At 40.6% G+C, this 19,011-nt stretch overlaps 1 protein-coding gene and 1 non-coding gene across 2 annotated transcripts; both read right to left on the minus strand.

Annotated features, from left to right (window-relative positions):
• Positions 1-18,150, minus strand: HAUS6 (HAUS augmin like complex subunit 6). The gene is made up of 18 exons (XM_075726437.1): positions 18,056-18,150; positions 17,395-17,490; positions 16,572-16,650; positions 15,407-15,539; positions 14,674-14,821; positions 10,972-11,037; positions 10,797-10,848; positions 10,411-10,593; positions 9,592-9,776; positions 8,859-8,988; positions 8,162-8,264; positions 6,278-6,368; positions 5,667-5,675; positions 4,798-4,861; positions 3,945-4,130; positions 2,921-3,056; positions 1,537-2,550; positions 1-61 (listed from the first exon to the last, which is right to left on the minus strand). The coding sequence occupies exons 1-18, from the start codon at positions 18,148-18,150 to the stop codon at positions 9-11; spliced, it is 2,823 nt and encodes a 940-aa protein (XP_075582552.1). The 3' UTR covers positions 1-8.
• LOC142596766 (small Cajal body-specific RNA 8) lies at positions 4,963-5,092 on the minus strand. The gene has a single exon (XR_012831888.1).
• Positions 18,151-19,011: the final 861 nt, after the last annotated feature.

Genomic DNA, 19,011 nt, shown 5'->3' on the forward strand with positions numbered 1-19,011 from the left:
TACAAATTCTATCCTGATGATGGTTCCTTTGTGCCCGGCTTCTCATTTAATTGCTCTTCATCTGGAAGAAAAAGCGTATTAGTTAGCACTCCATAATATTCAATTAATTGACAGAAATACTGCTCCAAAAGTGTTTGGCATATATTGGTACTTCTGATTTTGGTAACTGTTCCAAGTAAGGTAAGATCATCTGCTATCAGTACAGTCACAATTTTAAGCAAAAGCTAAATTGCAGCAAGCCTTTGCACAAAGTATAAATCTCACTACTCCTTGAGACTAGTTTGTTGTGTTAAAGTCCTAGTACTCCATTAAATACCACCTGTTTTTGTGAAAGTCTTCTGTATAACCATTACTGGCTCATTTTTATTAATACATTTCAAAAGTTGACCTCACATGTAACTAAACACTGCGCTATTGGTTAAACAAAGTTGACACTTCTGTTGGAAATGGAGTGACAGGGAAGGTAGGCTGGAATGCAGAGTATTTCACAATAAAAAGTACATTAATAAAGTATTACAGAGTATGAACACCTGACTGACCTCACAAAAGTTCCAATTACCTACAACACATTACTAAATAGCCAACTTTGTTCAGAGGAAACACACTATTTCAAACTAACTTTGTGAATTCTCAAAATTTAATTTCAGATTACTCCACTGCTAATGCACCTTAAGTCTTTTCTTTCTTTCTTTAATAGCTGCAGATTACCTCAGAAAGTCAGATGAGCACATTTTCTCCTACTTGCAAGATGTTCATACAACAAAAGGAAGCATGTTTCCTTTGGTTTTATGTCTCATCTTCCATAAGGAACAAGCATACAAATCATCTGTCTCCTGTCCTGGTTTTGGGTGGGATAAATTCTCTTCCTAGTAGCTGGCATAGTGCTGTGTTTTGGATTTAGGATGAGAATAATGCTGATAACACACTGATGTTTTAGTTGTTGCTAAGTACTGCTTATGCTAGTCTCAAGGACTTTTCAGCTTCCCATGCTCTGCCAGGTGCACAAGAAGCTGGGAGGGGGCACAGCCAAGATAGTTGATCCAAACTGACCAAAGGGATATTCCATACAATATAACATCATGCTCATTATGTAAACTGGGGGGAGTTGGCTGGGGGGCAGCGATTGCTGCTCGGGGACTGACTGAGCATCAGCTGGCAGGTGGCGAGTGGTTGCATCACTTGTTTGCTTTTTCTGCCCCCCCCCTCCCTCTGGGTTTTGTTTCTCTCTCTCATTGTTCTCCTTTTCATTACAATTTTTATTACTATTATTATTTTTTTTTATTTCAATTATTAAAGTGTTCTTATCTCAACCCACGAGCTTTCTTACTTTTGCCCTTCCGATTCTCTCCCCCATCTCCCCAGGGGCAGGGGGAAGGTGACCGAGCAGCTGCATGGTGCTTGGTTGCCACCAGGGGCTAAACCACATCTCCCTACACTTCCACAGCAGGGTTCAGCTATTCAGAATAGGTTATTTATGGTAGTATACCCAGTGGCAGAATGGACAAAGTCTTGTTGCCAAAGTACATGGACACTTACCCTTCAATTTACGTAGTAAGTCTAATGGGATTTCGTGTACCATTGATGCCATTTCCTCCAGACGTTGACTAGATAACAGCAAAGATGACAGGGAATATTTTCTTTCATTAAGAGATATTGGCGATGGTGTCTTGGTAAATTCTTCATCCAAGCAGAAGAGTTCTAGAGGACTGCACAATTCATCTCTCTCTCTTTTTTCTGGTGCAATACTTTGGTCTGATCTACAACTTACAGATTCACCTCCATTATGTGTTTGATGCAGCTCCTCTTCACTTCCAGATACAGCCTTTTCCAGTGCTTTATATGTGTTGAACAGGGACTGTAGATCTAGCTTTGATTTTTTAATATCCCCCTCATTTTTTGAACTACTTGTTACATACATGCTGTCCATTATATCAAAATCAGACTCTGACCTTGCAGATTTGTTGGAATCTATGTTATCAATTTCTTCTGGAAGTGTCTCATCCACTATCGTCAAGCAGGCAGCTTCACAATGGATAGAACTTAACAATGGAGATACATTCCAGTGCAGCTTCCCCTCCATTAAGGAACCCTGAAAGTGGTCTGAAGATAGAACTTTTGTTCTACTATTATTTTCTGAACAAACATCTGGAGTATTTATGCTCTTCTTTACACATTGAGAAGTCTGTTCCTCTGTATCTTCTACAGAACTTCCATTCAAAACAACACATTTTAATTCCTGTTCTTCAGTTGTCTCACTTTCCTGCATTCCAGGTGTTTCCAAAATTGGAGATTCAACAACACGACTTATCCTCATCTGCTCTTGAGGTCTAAACTCTGTAGAACTTAATTGGGACTTACTTTCTGACAAGGGAGGATCAGCATCAGGTACAGGAGATGCAAGGGTAGAGCACATACAGTCTGCCACCTTCTGCATTATAGGTGTAGCATCCTTTGGAGCTTCTTCTATCATTAGTTCAGTTGGGGCCAGCTCTATGTCTGATGAGACCTCAGTCTTAATAGCTTTTCTCCATGAGCTTCTAATTTCAGTAACTAAATGGAACAAATCAAGGTAAAATTTCAGTACTTTCACACTCTCAATCCGTTTTTCTTCTGTCCTTTCAGTAACATAAGCAATCGAAGAAGGAAGACGTATAGCTGCTTTATATTGTTTATGCTTACTTTTCTTCCTCAACACAAAGGGGATTCTACACAGGAAAAACATCCATGTTAAATCAAATTCACAGTATTCACATCTTATTAGGCCTACATCTTATTAGGCCTACTATGTTGTGTTACAGAGTGAACCATTATGATGACTTGCAACTTAACTGAAATAATTATCTTGTGTGATGTGTACAATGTCAATGAACTAATCACATTCCTATCAATGAGTATTATAAAAAGAGAGTTTTAGACTTACGCAGATTTTCTGGAGTTCGGGGAATTTGTTTCCTTGTTACAAATGGGTTTAAAGCCAGTGAGCTAAGGAGATCTTCTAATGCCATTCCTTTTTCTTCACCACTCTGAGGTGACTCAGATACCACTGTTCTTGCAACCTGTAGGATGTTATAGAGAAGGGCAAATCCTGAGAAAGCAGAATTATAACCTCTTTATTTCTGTCAGTTATAGCTCAAAATAAATCCCATTCTCCAAATGATCTGAAGAGTTTGAATCTCCTGACTCTTCTTCTGCCATTTACTACTTAGGCTCAAAATGACCACAGTGTCCACAAACACAAAATGAAGATAGGGTACTGAAATCAGAATTCATTTCTAAGTTCCCTCATCATCTATGAATCCATCTTTAAAGTAAGAAAATGTTCTCAGATAGAATATATTTAAGACACCAGTCAAGAACTGCATAAGCATGAAGACTACAGCTATATTTACATAAGTAAAACATTTTAGCAGATGAAAAATAACTGTACTATTTCAGTGAAAGATGCAATTTACTTTTCAAATCAAGCAGTGGCACACTTCACAGTAACTCTTGTGAACCAATTCCTCAGTTAAATCTCAAACAACATACCTAAAAGGGGAAATACTTAAATTCCTGCTTAAAATTCCCAAGCTCCTATTAAATATTTAACCTGCATAACTTCAGAAACAAAAAGGACTGATGAATTCTTAATATATGCATTGGTTCATAGATTAAAGTATGAGATGTGATGGAAATCATACCATGATTCTACTCAAGAGTGCTATTCACTTCACCATGATTTGTAAGTATGACAACTACACAAGCTCCATACTTTCAGGGTGTACTTAATTGGGCAGTCATCCCTAAAACTCAGGGACACTGATTACTATCTAGCAGAAAAAAGTAACTTTTGATGTATGCAGATTAGAAGAGGCATTTTATAATATAATTAGTAATTTGGTCTCTGAAATTAATGACCATTTATTTAAAAACAAACATAAAATTTAAAAATAATTTTTCCCAACCTCTTCTGCCAGTTCATCACTGGCTTTCTTAAGAGGGTCTTCTTTTTTGACAGGAGACTCTGCCTGGATAACATGATCACCTGCATTCTCCCACACTTCTGAAATGGCAGACTCATCCTTTCCATTTTTTAAGATCTTTGGAGGCACAGGCTTTTTTTTCCCCTTGTGAGTTTCAATATGCAAGTTCTAGAAGAATACACAGGAATTATTAGAAGTTTTAAACTCAGAGGTCAGAAAATTAGCATGAAGAAACCGCTGTACAAATTCTGAACAGCAATGGCCTTAGAGTTTAGGCAATAAAAATATTTCAGTCTTAAATTCTAACTAAACACAAAATATTTTTACAATTGTATTTAAAGTAGGACATTAAGTAGTGGCCAGGATAGGGTGTTGCATAGAAAACAGATAACTTATCTGCAGCTACCTTGAACACACTACAGTGAACAATTGCGCACCAGACAACTGTACATGCAAGTTGCTTTTAGGCCACATTATAAGCCTTAAGTTCACACACAACTTAAAGAAACAAAGTCTGACCACTGCTCAGACCAAAACCACTGTTTCAACAAGCAGTGAATCAGTGACATGCTGTACGTTGTACTGGAAGTCAGCTGCAAGTGCACCTACTTGCTACTGTCCTTTCCTAAGGCTTAACGAAGTCCCTGGCAGTTAGCTTTTACAGTTTTAAAGGACTGATTCAGATGCATAAAAATACTACTTTAAAAAAACCCAAACAAACCCAAAAACCCACAACCCTCCCCCCCCAAATACTAAGTCTAGGCTTCAATCAATGTAAAAAGCAATTAGCATAAGATTAACTTCTTTGACAGGTAGGAAATCACTGAAGAATAACCTTTTCAATTAACATGTCTCTGTTGTCAGATGCTTTTGACCACTCCAAAGGCACTGAAGAGAACCTTGGCGGGGGCGGGGAGGATAAAGAGAAAAAAAACAAAACAAAACTATGTTTTAGAGACAAATTAAACAAGTGGCATGCAAGTCTTAGTAGGCCATTACATATTGTGTGCCCCGTATCTGTCCGTTACGATTTCCCTCAATTCGTCCCGGTCATCAGAAGGCAATTTTACTATAGGGAGAACATGTGACAATTAGAGCAGATTTAGCCCTAGTTGTGTATCAGCCTCCCAAAATTAATAAGTTATGAAACTTTTCCCTTGATTACCAAACAGAAAAAGAAGGGATTTTGCGATACATTTTGTAAAACAAATCTTCTGTATTCTGCAAAGGTAACTGGAAAGTCTTCTGTAGACTTGATAATGTTCTTTTCCCTAGATACTCTTCCTCTGAATTGCTATCCACAGGTCTGTTCCTACATGAACTTACTGACATTTAATGATCACCTGGCTACCAAAAACTTGAGTCATCACTTCTGATAAGCATAGTGCTAATTGCATAGCTCTCTGAAATGTAAGGTACAGTTCTCACTTGTTCGGAAGAACACACCATAAAATGTTAATATTTACTGTCTTTACAATCAGAAGCAGACAAAAATCCGTGCTGTATGAAGCCACCAGGAGAAATCCAGGTTTTAGTTGTTAACTACTTGGACAACCTGTGAGACTTATATGCAACTACATCTACTGATGTCTAAGTATAGGACAGCCTTCCTTTGCTAACTCCCTTTCTCTCCTAGAAGGCAACTTTCAAGTATCTGTAGGAGTCATATTATGAAATACAGTGTTATTCAAAAGGTCACAAAACCTTCCTGGACTGATTAAATGACAAACAGGCCAAAACTTTTTAGAATACCATTGTTTTCTGTTCTATCCTTTGCTGGAACTGTAGTAAGAGAAGTTACAGAACTTCTTTAGTTCTGTAACTTTAGAAAATTCATGAGAAAAGCATTGTTAAGAAGGTTTAGCACAGTAATTCTGCTTGGGAGTCAGGGGTTTTTGTTTTGGTTCATAGTTGTTTTTTCTTAAACACAAAAGAAGGGTTCCTGTGAATGTCTGTTCTTTTATTCTCAGGCTACACTGAACATACATGTCTACCTCAACTCAGCCTAAGAAACAGAATTCTCTGTTTTCTCCACCCACCTCTTAAAACTTGAAAGAACATAGTTGAAAAGTGATATAAAAACCTTGCAACTTGGCTGCTGTACATCCTATTCAGCAGCAACCAGTTGATCAATCAGTCACCAGCTGGAGAAAGCAGCAGTTACTTTAGGACTATCTTGCTAAATCAGGTGGATGTGACATGTAAGGAGTGAGCTCCTTGGACTAAGGATCAAGAGATGCAATATATTCAATTCCACCAAGTAAATTTCTATTTTTTCTACTGCTTTTTTTATCAATTTCTCATTAACATCATACCATCCTGGTGGTGGTGACAACTTATCCATTGTAGTTTCCAGTGCCCCACCATCTTTCTCATAACGTACTTCATGAACGGAGTCAGAAACATCTAGAAAAGTAAGTCAAGAGTTTTATTATTGCTTCCACTTTTTTTGCTCAGGCTTTCCAGGTGACACAGCTGACTTCAGACCACTTCTGTACAATATTCACAGGACGGACTTTATGAACACTTAAAAAAAAATTAATACATAAGCAAGACAGTGAAATCAGTCCTTTTGCTCAGGTACCACCTGCAGCCACAGATGCCACTAGCAGCCAGCACCTATTCGTTTTGTTCATGAACGCATGTTTGAGAGGCATGATTCTATCTGCTGCCCTGCACGTATCAATCATACAGTCCACCTCTCTCCAAACTACAATCCCAGCCGCTTGTCATCATTATCCCCTCCCGTCCACATACACATCAATTCCACAAAGCAAAATTCTACACGTTTTCCCCACCATCTTCACCTGCATTTATCAATAAATATCTCTGTGGACATGCTCGTCCCTCTGATCAACTCTGCCTCAGTCCAACCAAGGCAAGGTACGCTATAAGGAAATGTTTTGCATGTTATCAGAGGTACACGTACCTCAGCTCAGGACTCTCTGGAACAACAAATATCTATTTGGGCACATCATTTGCATAAACAGCCAAAGTTTAACCTCAGTAGTTCTCTACTAACCCTAAATTTCAGCTTCTGCAAACATAAATGGCATTTCCTTTTATATTCAACCTCAACACCACTTCCAAAATCCAAGCTCACTTCAAGAAGTTAGGTGAGGTTAACTTTTTTTTAAAGCATACCATGTTAACAGGCAGAAGGTTCTTAGTGGCTGGATTCTCAGATCAAGTATCTTAACCACAGAGTAGAGAGAACGCCACAGACACCAGTTTGTCTCAAGCTTTCTGGTATCACCAGAAGCTCACAGCGTTATTGCACAGTGCTTTAATCTTTGAAATTTAAGGCAAATGACCTTCCATTTGCAATTTTGTAGCCTTTCCTTTGCAGCTTCCAGCTTTATACCTACACACCCTCAGACCGCTGGAGCAGTGCTTTCACCTTTGTAACCAAAAAGATCTCCCTATTGCTTTGCAGCTTGAAATTCCAACACACATCTGCTGTCATTTTTCCTAAAAGGGACTGCAAATGACATATGATTCAAGCTCTCTTCCCCTTCCTTTTTAGCTTCTAATTGATAACTCTACACTAGGGACAGTCAACACTTGGTCAATAAGCGCTATCGAGTAAAATACAATCAGCTCATCAGCCAATTAGCATGGGCAACGTCCATGTCTGATCAAAGTGAGCTCTCATCAGCACTGTTAACCTAATGACTGAAAGCAACCAACACAGAGATCAAGTAAAGTCCTGATCAATGGCACAGTTACTGTGGAATAAGTATTTCAGAACACACCAGGGAAAGATGCTTACCTGAGAGGACACCTTCAATTTCTTTTCCCAGCTCGCCAATGGGAAAAGTTTTATCTTATTTCTCTCTTTCCTATCACTCCTCCAACCTGGAGAAACTTTTACTGTCAGAGTGAATGTATTCTCTAGAACCCATGAATGAACTTTGGTACACAGAAATCTGTCTCAATATCCTTCATGCAAGAACAACAAAATACCAAACAGCTCCAGCACTGGTTTTTTGCCATATCAAAAGCTTCAGAGAATCTCTGAGATATGACAAAGTTAGAAAATGTAAGGCAATCGTGGCAAGGAGTCATTCAGAACCAGATTATCAGATACTATCAAAGATACTTGCAAATGTGTGCAGGGAGTATTTTCAAGTCCAAGTTAACTTTTAAGAGTTGTGGCAGGGGGGCAGAAAGAAAAGAAGCTTCTCCTGTTCACCCACCTGAAACTGATAGTAGACGTTGACAAAAGACACTATTGTCATCATCATCTTCTTCTGCAAGATTAAAAGTATGGGGTGGCAAAGCTCTTAGCAGATCAAATTTCTTTCAAAAGAAAAAAAAAGTTATACAAGCAGGCTGAAGAAAAATCCGCATATCAACAGCAATTAACAGCCAATTATTTACAACAGCTTTTCTGCACACCAGCTGTCAGACTCAACATGAAACTTTTCCTCTCTCTGCTGGGTAGCTAGGCAAGGGTAGGACCTCAGATACCAGTATCAATGTGAGTGTCAGAATGGAAATTATTGTTCATTCATCAAGCAGATCACTTTAAAAGGGAAAAACAGAACTCAGTGGATGTTCAGACTGATAGCACACAAAAGTTCAACTTCCATACGGGGGTGGACATGGACAAAACCAAAACCAATCAGCTCGCTTATACACTGAACTACTGTCTTGACAAGATGGTTCCATCACCCCATCTCAAATGAAGACACCAGCTGTCATTAAGTCAAATGTATCTTCTTTAAGAAAGACTACTTCATAAAGCAATTTCTGCTATATTGTGCTATCTAATTCCCTAACCTTACATATAAAGCTTAAGTGTTGCAATAGAACACACCAACTTAGCTGTACATCCTCTCTCACCTTCACCCCTTCTCTTCCCCAGAATCAGATAAATTGAACACTACTTACTGGATCCTGACCTAAGATGAAATTAAAAGGACAGTGGCCAAGACAGCTTTTCCACTTCACTTCCCAGCCTTCCTGATTGCTAGAAAGAGATCCACTCACTGACACACAATCCTGTTGCTCTATTTTTAGCCTGTAACACATGAGCATGGAAAATGAACATAACACATCTGTTGGTGGAGATAACAATTCTGCATAAAGATGGAGAGTATTACGTGTTCCCCTTCTCCTGCAAAATCTTTGATTGTATCAACTTATTCATGCATTTGTGCATGCACTAAGAACTAACTGAAATTCACAACCTAAAACGCAGCTGCTAGGTAGTCTTCATGTTTCTTACAGTAGAATTGGAAGAACTATACTAAAGTACATACACACAATGGGATACACACATAAACTTTCCCTAAGCCAGCTTCAGGTACAGTTTTAAAATCCCAGAACTGATTAACATAACAAAAAAAAAAAAAATCAGATCAGCTAGCAAATGAGATCTCCATGAGTAAGGCCTAAACATTAATGAAGCAAGGGCAAAAAGCTGAAGTTACCTAAAGAAGAATCTCAGTTAAAAGTTATATAGATAAATCAAGACAAATGTGAATTTCCCAGAGGCAAAGAAAAAAGACTGAACCAACATGTTCTCACTATAAACAATATTACTTTAGAAAAGACTCCGAGGTAGGAAGACATGACCTTTAGACTAAAGATAAGGAACCAGAGAAAATTTCCAGGCAATTACCTCTTTGCTTCCAAATTCTGCAGTGCTTTACTGTGAAGCGTAATCTTATTCTCAATGACCTGAAGTTGTACTTGTAATTCAGACTGACAACGTTCATCCCTCAGTGTCCTCAGGGCTTCATTTAATAACTGAATGACTGTTAAGAAATTCAGTTTTTCAGCTTCATATACATCTCCTGTACAAATCTTGAAGTATAGCAAGCAAGAAAAAAAAGAATTAGTGAACAGCATCAATATCAGAAAGTTGCATCTTCTGTAGTCAGAGCAGGGATACAAAGTTTCACTTTGTATTTTGATTCAGTTTCTGATTGTTTCATTTTTCAAAAAAATGCACTCTAGATTTAAGCCTCAGGTTTGTTTTATAGAATCAGCTGCTTAAAAGCAGCCTATAAAGCAATACTAACTAAGAAAACATCAACTAATGAGGTATTCTGTTTAACCACTGGCCCAAAAGACATGGCAGGCCTAAACAGCACTATATACTACACACTGGAAACAAAAGCCCATTAATTAAAGCAGTAGTTAAACTGGTCAACCTAGTTTTAACATCTAAACAAAAAAAAAAAAAAATCAAGTACTAATCAGGCAGACTTAACAATGTAATTATTGAACTTAAAAAGTTAATGGTTGAAACATAACCAATACAAAACAGCAGCATAATCATAACAAACTCTTACATAGGAATTAGACATATTTTCTTCAACCTTGAGCAATCATGTCTTACCACCTGTGAAGTACTTTTCTTTTTTAAGGCATCTAATTACACCCCTGGGGTCTAAAATAAAAATACAGTTTAGCAAGAAGGACAAAACTTACTTACTTGGTGTATGTCACGTTCAACTCTGTGAACCAACAGTGGTGGAACACTGACAATAACATTAGTTCCATCTAAAATGCACTGACCAACACAACCTTCAAGTGCATCAAGTACAGAATCCACAATTTCCTTTTCCTTTTTCAGAGATGTAAGCATTTCCATTATAACTGTCCACATACTGCGGACCTTAATAGGCAAGAAGGATAAAAATGCTACGTTAAAATGTTTGCCACCTATAGTGACAGAGTATTAGAACACAAAAAAGGCAGATGAAGGGGCTCGCATAATCACAGGTAGACAAGTGGAAACAACAGTATCTGAGAGTAAGCATTGCAGAAATGTAAGAAGAAATACCGTATGCTGCCACAGCAGAAAAAGAAATTGCTCACCTTTTGAATTCTCTCAGTTCTGTCATTTTTGTTTCGGTCATTTTGTTTCATCCTATATGCACATGCAAAACAGAAGTTCAAGTGGACTACAACGAAATTATAGTTCATATTTCATAAAATTGAGTAAGAAATAGATTTTATATATGCTAACTTAGTAACAAGGAAAAACACTTACTGACAAGACTGTGTCTGAAGGACTGCATATTCAGACTTTATCTGTTGTATTTCTTTACTTAAAAGCCTAGGAAAAAAGTTAACAGTTACCACAGATTTTTAAAAAAATCCAAGTTTCTACTCTGCTATTCTCAGAATTCCTTACAATCATTAACCAATCATGCTCATGCTTGCCAAATCTGCATACTGAGGCAGTTTTGGAATGATTGAAAAAAAAAAAAAAAGAAAACAAAAACAACCCCCACACAAGCCCACACAACCAAACCCTTATCCTTGACTTCCTTACCATGACTTTGTGCAGAAAGACAGCCCAGAAAGCCACTAAAATATCTGTAAATTGAGCAATTAAGCTGTCATTTATTCTACTGCAATGAACAGCTTTTGTTAGACCCAAGAAAAACAATGAAGTTACTAGAAATGTATTCTATCAATATAGGGCAACGAAGCTGGTGAAGGGTCTGGAACACAAGTCTTATGAGGAGCGGCTGAGGGAACTGGGGTTGTTTAGTCTGGAGGAGGCTGAGGGGAGACCTTATCGCTCTCTACAACTACTTGAAAGGAGGTTGCAGTGAGGTGGGTGTTGGGCTCTTCTCCCAAGTAGTTAACGACAGGACAAGAGGAAACGGGCTCAAGCTGTGTCAAGGGAGGTTTAGATTGGATATTAGGAAAAATTTCTTCATGGAAAGGGTAGTCAAGCATTGGAACAGGCTGCCCAGAGAGATGGTGCAGTCACTATCCCTGGAAGAGTTCAAAAAAATGGGTAGACATGGCACTTTGGGACATGGTTTAGTGGACATGGTGTTGGGTTGATGGTTGGACTGGTGATCTTAGAGACCCTTTCCAACATTAATGATTCCTAGTTTTTACTTTCATTAGAAATAAGGCAGCCACCAAGCCAGGAAACACAAAATTGCTACTCTGCTCTTAATTGGTTTAGCGGTAGACTTAGTAATGTTAGGTTAATGGTTGGACTGGATGATCTTAAAGGTCTTTTCCAACCTAAATGATTCTATGATTCTGTGAATATAAACCTCCAAATATATTCACCAATTTTACAGTACCCAAATCCCTCACTTTCAAAAAACGAGAGAACATAATACTGGATTACAAGCAGCTGGACCACCAAAGTTCTTTTGCCAAAGCACTTTTATTAAATTTTTAAGCATGTAAAAACAGAGTGACCTGATTTTCAGGAACACTGGGTGCCTGAATCATGCTGAATTCTAAAGGATCTTCAGAGTTCCGATGCCTTGTTGAGAATGAAAAAGCTACAGAGAATTACATTTTTGAAAGGTACCACTCACAAGGTAAGCAAGAGCACTAACACTTTCCAAGCAGTGTGAGAGGAGATGCAGAACTATAGAAAGCAGCGAAGTTCAGGAGACTTTGACCTCTGGAAATTATACTGTTGAGCCTTCCACTGAAAGCAGAGCCTTCAACTACGTCACTCGTGGTCCTGTCAAGCCAAGCCTTGGATGATCCCAGCAAGAAAGATTCCACCACTTTTCTGAGCAACCTATTCCAGTGTTTAATTGTTCTCACACGAGATTTTTAAATTTTTTTTTTTCATACAGATGGAGTCTTCCCTTAAGCACCTTGGGCCTGTCGCCTCTTGTCCTGTCACCATACATCCTTGTGAAGAGAGTACCTCCACCTTTTCTACAACTACTTTCTAGATATTGCAAGATTGTGACTAAACCCCCTGAGATTTGTCTTCCTTAGGCTAAACAGCTTTTACTCATGTGCGTGAAGTTCTCCAACCCTCTAATCATTGTGGTCCTCCGCTACAATCTCTCCTATCTTTCAATCTCTCTCCTCCACTGGAGTATATCATGGTTTAACCCCAGCCAGGAACTAAGCACCACGCAGCTGCTTGCTCACTGCCCCTGCCCTGGTGGGATGGGGGAGGGAATCGGAGGAGTAAGGGTGAGAAAACTCCTGGGCTGAGATAAGAACAGTTTAATAATTGAAATAAAGTAAAATAGCAGTAATAATAATAACAATATAATAGTAATAATAATATACAAAGCAAGCGATGCACAATGCAATTGCTCACCACCTGCCAACTGATACCCAGACAATTCTCGAGCAGTAAGCGCTGCCCCCCAGCCAAGTCCCCCAGTTTATATACTGAGCATGACATCATATGGTACAGAATATCCCTTTGGTCAGTTTGTATCAACTATCTTGGCTGTGCCCCCTCCCAGCTTCTTGTGCACCTGGCAGAGCATGGGAAGCTGAAAAGTCCTTGACTAGCATAAGCAGTACTTAGCAACAACTAAAACATCAGTGTGTTATCAACATTCTTCTCATCCTAAATCCAAAACATAGCACCATGCCAGCCACTAGGAAGAAAATTATCCCAGCCGAAACAAGGACAGGGGACCAAAACTGAACCCAGTATTCAGATGTGGCCTTAGAATTGCCAGGTAGAGTGAAATACATCTCTTGATCTGCTGGCTGCACTCCTTTTCATACAGCTTAGGAGGCTGTTGGTCTTCTGCACTACCAGAGCACACTGCTGACTTGTGCTCAGCTTGTCGTTCAACACTACTCTCACCTCTGGTTCTTCTTAGCAGAGCTGCTCCCCAGCCAATCACCCACAAGCCTGTACTGCTGTTGAGTGTTATTCCATCCCAGGTGCAGGACTTCACACTGATCTTTGTTAAACCTCACATAATTCTTGTTGGGCAAATCTCCAAACCCAGCAAGGTCTCTCTGTGTAACAGCCCTTCATTCCAGTATTTCTACCTTTCCTCACAGTTTGGCATCATCTACAAGTTTGATGGGTTTACATTCAATCCTGTCATCCATATCCCTGACGAAGACAAGGAATAGCACAAGACCCAGTATCAACCCCAGAGGAACTCCACTCAAACTCTGAGGCACTACCATCCTTTGGGGTCACCCCTTTAGCTAGCCTTCTATCTTTCCTGGTATAGAGGAAGAGGTGTATAGCAGTCATCCACCATGAGGTCTCCCTTGATGCTAAACCCTCTGATCTTGATCCAAAGGCATGAAACAAACTATTCCTCTTGTATGGAGCTATGCTACATGCACTAAAATGCTCTTTTACCTACAGTGCAACTCCTCCCCCTCCTCCTTTTTTTCCATTTACTGAACAGCTTCCAACTGTCTGTGACAGTGCTCCAGTCATGTAAAGTATCCCACCCAAATTCTGTAAATTCCAATGATTTATAACTCTGTGCCCGCACAGAAAGTTCCAGTTATTCTTGTTTCTCAAACTGGGAATGTTTTCCATACACAAGAATAAAGAACAGCATAATTTTGGTGAAATAATGAAGGATTAAATACATAAGATGTGTCCCACAGCGATTAAGCAAAGACCAAATGTTTCATCCTGAGACAGTTATATTCCAAGATACGACCCTTCAAATGTTAAGAAATCATAGTGCTATACATGCAGAATTCCCTGATCACTTTTAATGCCTTAGTAACTATATCTTCCAAAATATAGCCTCTCCTAACTGAAGAACTAATTTCTTTAGACTACTATGCTTCACAAAAGACCCTACAAACAGTAGAACTGTCAATTAAAGGAGGAAAAGGGGGAAAAAATGGGAAGCTCAACAGAACTCATGATGTAAAGCAGATGCAGCCTCTTCAAATCCTTTTAAAAAAACCACGCATACAAAAGTCAGCTTTCATGAAAAGACTCAGTTTCTTTAAATGCATTACTTACTGTGCTTTTTTCTCATATTCTTGAGTAACAAAATCTTGCTTTTGAAAAATTTGCAGAAGTTTATTGTATGCAACTCTACGTCTTGCATCTGCCATGTATCTATCCTTAGGTCTCAACTTTACAGCTTCAGCAAAAGGTATATCAGTACCTAAATAAAAGTTAATGTTTGGATTACATCGTTCACTTTTAGCAAATAAACAACTTCCTAATCTACCTAGTTTGAATTTAAAGAATCGCAAATCAAGACGCCCATTGTACCTGGACTGAAATAGAGTATGCAGTGTACTGTCTTTTTTGCCAGTTCTTTCTGTTGTATACATTTTCATTCCCTCACCCTCACTCCCTTTCCCTGTTCTTTAGAGTACCAAAACAATACAAGACGCTTGGAATATACAGTTCTAATCCCTCAGAATTCCTCAAGTTGTGAGAAAGAGTACAGTATTGTACAGTATAGTGGTCCAGTACTTTTGGACCAAACCATTGCTTGTGTGGGTAACGGTATACAGCATTACACAGACAAACCTTGGAGCAAGACCCACAAAGCAACAGAATGCAAAGCAATCTGCACTGTTCTACCAGCAGTAGCGCTATGCAAGTGCACAGAACACTGAAAGATTTTGAACTGAGCAGCCAACTCAGAACTACTTAAAGCTCTTGGCATATATTAAATACTTGACAGATTCACTGTCAAATATGACAAATGAAGCATTTTTATTGTTCTATTACAGCTTACCTGTGGAGTTTTTTTTCATGTCTTCAACCGCTACGTATCTTGTAAACCAATACAATAGGTGAATAATTTTAGGACCAACAGGAGAAATAAATGAAGAAGGTGCAAATCGTGGAATATAGACTTTGTTTTCCTTCTGGAAAAGTTAAACTGGTTTTAAACACAAAACTAATCTAAGAAATAAAGCTGAAACAACAGCCATCAAACATCTAGCTGAGTATCAAAACAGTGAAGACTATCTGCTAGCAAGCTTGGTGCAAAGCTAAACTACTTTGCCACCACAGTTAACATCTACTATAGACAGCAGAGGAGAGAAGAACTTTTTGAATGTTCTCCCCGCGCCCCCCCCGCCCCCATCCCTAGTTCTGTACGCAAAAGCCAGTTTCAATGCAAAGACCAAAATCAGTGTTTGGTAAATGTTAGAAATTTCTGCCCTCCTCACTCCTAACTGGTAATCCCTACCCTTGAAAAAACATTCATGTTTTCTTTCATATTTTCTGCTGAAGTCATTAATCAGTGTACTTTGTTCTGCTTTTATCTGACTCAAAGATCTTGCATTGTTGGCTTTCACCTTGTCCATTACTACTAAAAAACAAAAGTACATAAAGACCTGATTTCTAGAACTATCATTAAAACAAAGGCAGCATGAGAAGATAACATAATAACTGACAATCCCCGAAGCAGTCAATTTTGGTTTGACTCTTTTCCTTTAGAAAGCTCACCTTAAACTTTAGTCCCTTTCCCCATATATAAGGAAAGACTAATGTTAAAAAAAGTTTTTCATGCATCTGAAACCACTTCACAATAATAAACACCTTCCCAGGCAACTTAAGCAAAGATCTCTCAAGCTGAAGAAAATTATTCTCACCCAGAGGTAAGGAACCCTCTAGGCTTCTGTTTAATCAAATACCACTATTCAGAAGCAAGCCACAGCAGTTTTGAACACCCAATATTAACTCTCCATCATCTAAATTCCACCATGCCACAATTTTTAACTCAAACAAGTCTAAGATAAACTATGTGAAATAAGACACAAGGTAAAACTGAATTCTTTGGTACGACAACCTTATTTAAAACTCTTATTTAAAAGCACTACATATTCTCTCAAAAAAAGAATAAGATCACAGAAACCAGCAGAGCATCAGTTTTCACTCTTCATAATACTCACTGCAATATCTTTTAGCCATATAGAGCACTGCTTCCTAAATCCAGGATCTGTGCAGCTTCCTAGTGCAAAGGAATAGCGTCTTTCCATTTAAAAAGGATGGGGAAAAAGAAGGGATAAAAAAAAAAGGCAAAAGCAATTTCAAAACATGTTCAGATATTCAGTTGCCTAAATAACCATTATAAGAACAAGACTAAGACAAAGATTTCTTAGTAATGCCTCCTGGAGGAGCCAGAAAATGAGGGGATAGAGCCAAGACCAAGAACAGCTAAAAGTTTGTTAAATGGCAAGGTTTTCTTGCCATAATATGTTAATTACAGACTATTTCAGAGACAGATTTGTCTGCAGCTATTTTTAACTCAGGAGAAAGAGGAAAAAAAAAAAGGGTCAGAATTCTGACAATTTCCCTATCACTGGTCTTCCTCTAGTGATTTCTTTAATGTGTAAGCTAAAATAGCTCAGCTATACAAGGAAAAACATTAAGGAAGACAGGGTTCTTGCCATGTTGAAGATTGTGGCAGCAATCCACAACTGGGAAATGTTACTTGCTGTTTGGTCAGGGAAATGAATGGGAAAGGTAGATTACTTTGCAGCTATGAAAGTTTTTGCCAAACTCTTCAAGGCACAGATACTAGCAGAATAACTGTAATTAAGGCAAGGTTTCTGACACATTACAGAGTTATGATCAAGAGGAAACAAATTCTCTGACTGTATGTTCTTTTTCCACAACATTCCCCAAGACACCACCTTCTTCCCCCCTCAGCAACTTCATAAACCATATTCTTGACTATGTGCACAGCAGTAACCTCACAAGCCAAATACTTACCCGAAAACTCGTGCTGTGCGGGATGGATCCAGCTTAGTAAATAAGAAGAGGACAATGGCATGAAAGGCGCTGCTGTTTGGCTTATCAAACATCTTCCTAATACACAAATAAACAGCTACATCAGAAGTAGTCAGGATACCAAATTAACACAGCATTTTTACTGGCCGCGCAAAATTACAAAATACTACTTTATATTAAAGTGTTACAAGTTATACATTGAATGCTTTATTTTCTGCGTACTTAAAAACATACATCCTCCAGCCTATTTAACAAAGCTGAAATAATTTCGGTGAGAGCATTTTCTCTCAAAGAAGTTTTCAAACCACGAGGTACGGAGCCGATCAGCTCACGTTCTCCCCATGACTGTGCGGGACGTATCAACGGGAGAGCAAGAGTTAACGACTATTTCTGGGTTTCCTTTCTTCACACACAGGTAACGGATCACTACGGCAATTCAGGCATTTCCTCAGTGTTACGCATCACCAAAGGCACCGAGCCCCACGGAGGCCGCGGCGAGACCGACCCAGCCCCCGCTCCCCTCCCGTGAGGCATGCGCTCCTGGGGCGAAAGCCAGGGCCCCGCTCGGGGGCTGGCGGCCGCAAAATGGCCCCCACCACCCCCTCCTCTTCCTCCTCCTTCCCCAGCTCCCCCTCGCACTTACCGTCCCAGCACCAAGACCCTTTTGCTAGTCGCCCGGTTGAAGCCCAGGGCCAGCAGGAAGAGCCAGAGATGCTCCTTCTCCCACCGGGCGCCCATAGCGCCGAGCAGCTCACGGAGCCAATCCAGACGGAGACGGGACGCTTAACTGCTGCCTAACTGACGCCTAACGGCCGCCGCCATCTTCGCCCGCCAAAAACTGCCGCGCGCGGGCCCGCCCACGCCCAGACCCCAGCGCCGCGAGACCGCCGCCGGGCCGCCCTGCGCCGAGCGGGAGGCGGGCGGGGCCAGCCGGCGCCGCGCGCTGCCTCACGGGAGGTGTAGTCCGGCCGGCCGCTCGCCAGCCAGCGGGCCCTGCGCCTGCGCGCCGAGGGCGGCCGGAGAGCGGGGCGGCCGCCCGCCCCCCGCCCGCCGTGGTGGGGGCCGACGCCGTGCCCAGGGGACGCCGAGGGGGCCGGGCAGCGGCGGCGGGGCCGCGGCTGGAAGCCCGCGCCCAGGAGGCCCCGAGCGGCGTGGGGCGCCCACAGAGGGCGCGGCGCCTTGGGCGGCGGTCGGGCTGGACGGCCTCCAGAGGGCCCTTCCGACCGAAATCGTTCTGCAACCGGACCGCAGGATTTAACACCGAGTAAAACTCGCACCGGCAGCAGGCTGTGCGGTTCAAACTTTTATTCCAAGGCATTTCAGTGACTGGACTTCGAAGTTTTCACCACAACAGCCGACTGTTACATGACGAGAGCGCCAAGGCGCCCGCCTCACAGCTAGGCCGACCGCCGAGCGACGTTCCCGCGGCCGTACGACAGACAGTAGCAGCGCGCAGCACCGCCGGACTCGCTGCCGCCACGCAGGGGATCTCTGCGGGAGGAGCTCAGCCTCATTCCCGGGAAGAAATGTCACGAGCCTGCCTCCAGCCCGTGTCCCGTTCACCCCAACTCCTACAGAAGTCACTGTCTGCAAGCAAAT

This window comes from Pelecanus crispus, chromosome Z, assembly GCF_030463565.1.
Source record: "Pelecanus crispus isolate bPelCri1 chromosome Z, bPelCri1.pri, whole genome shotgun sequence".
NCBI classification, from domain to species: domain Eukaryota; kingdom Metazoa; phylum Chordata; class Aves; order Pelecaniformes; family Pelecanidae; genus Pelecanus; species Pelecanus crispus.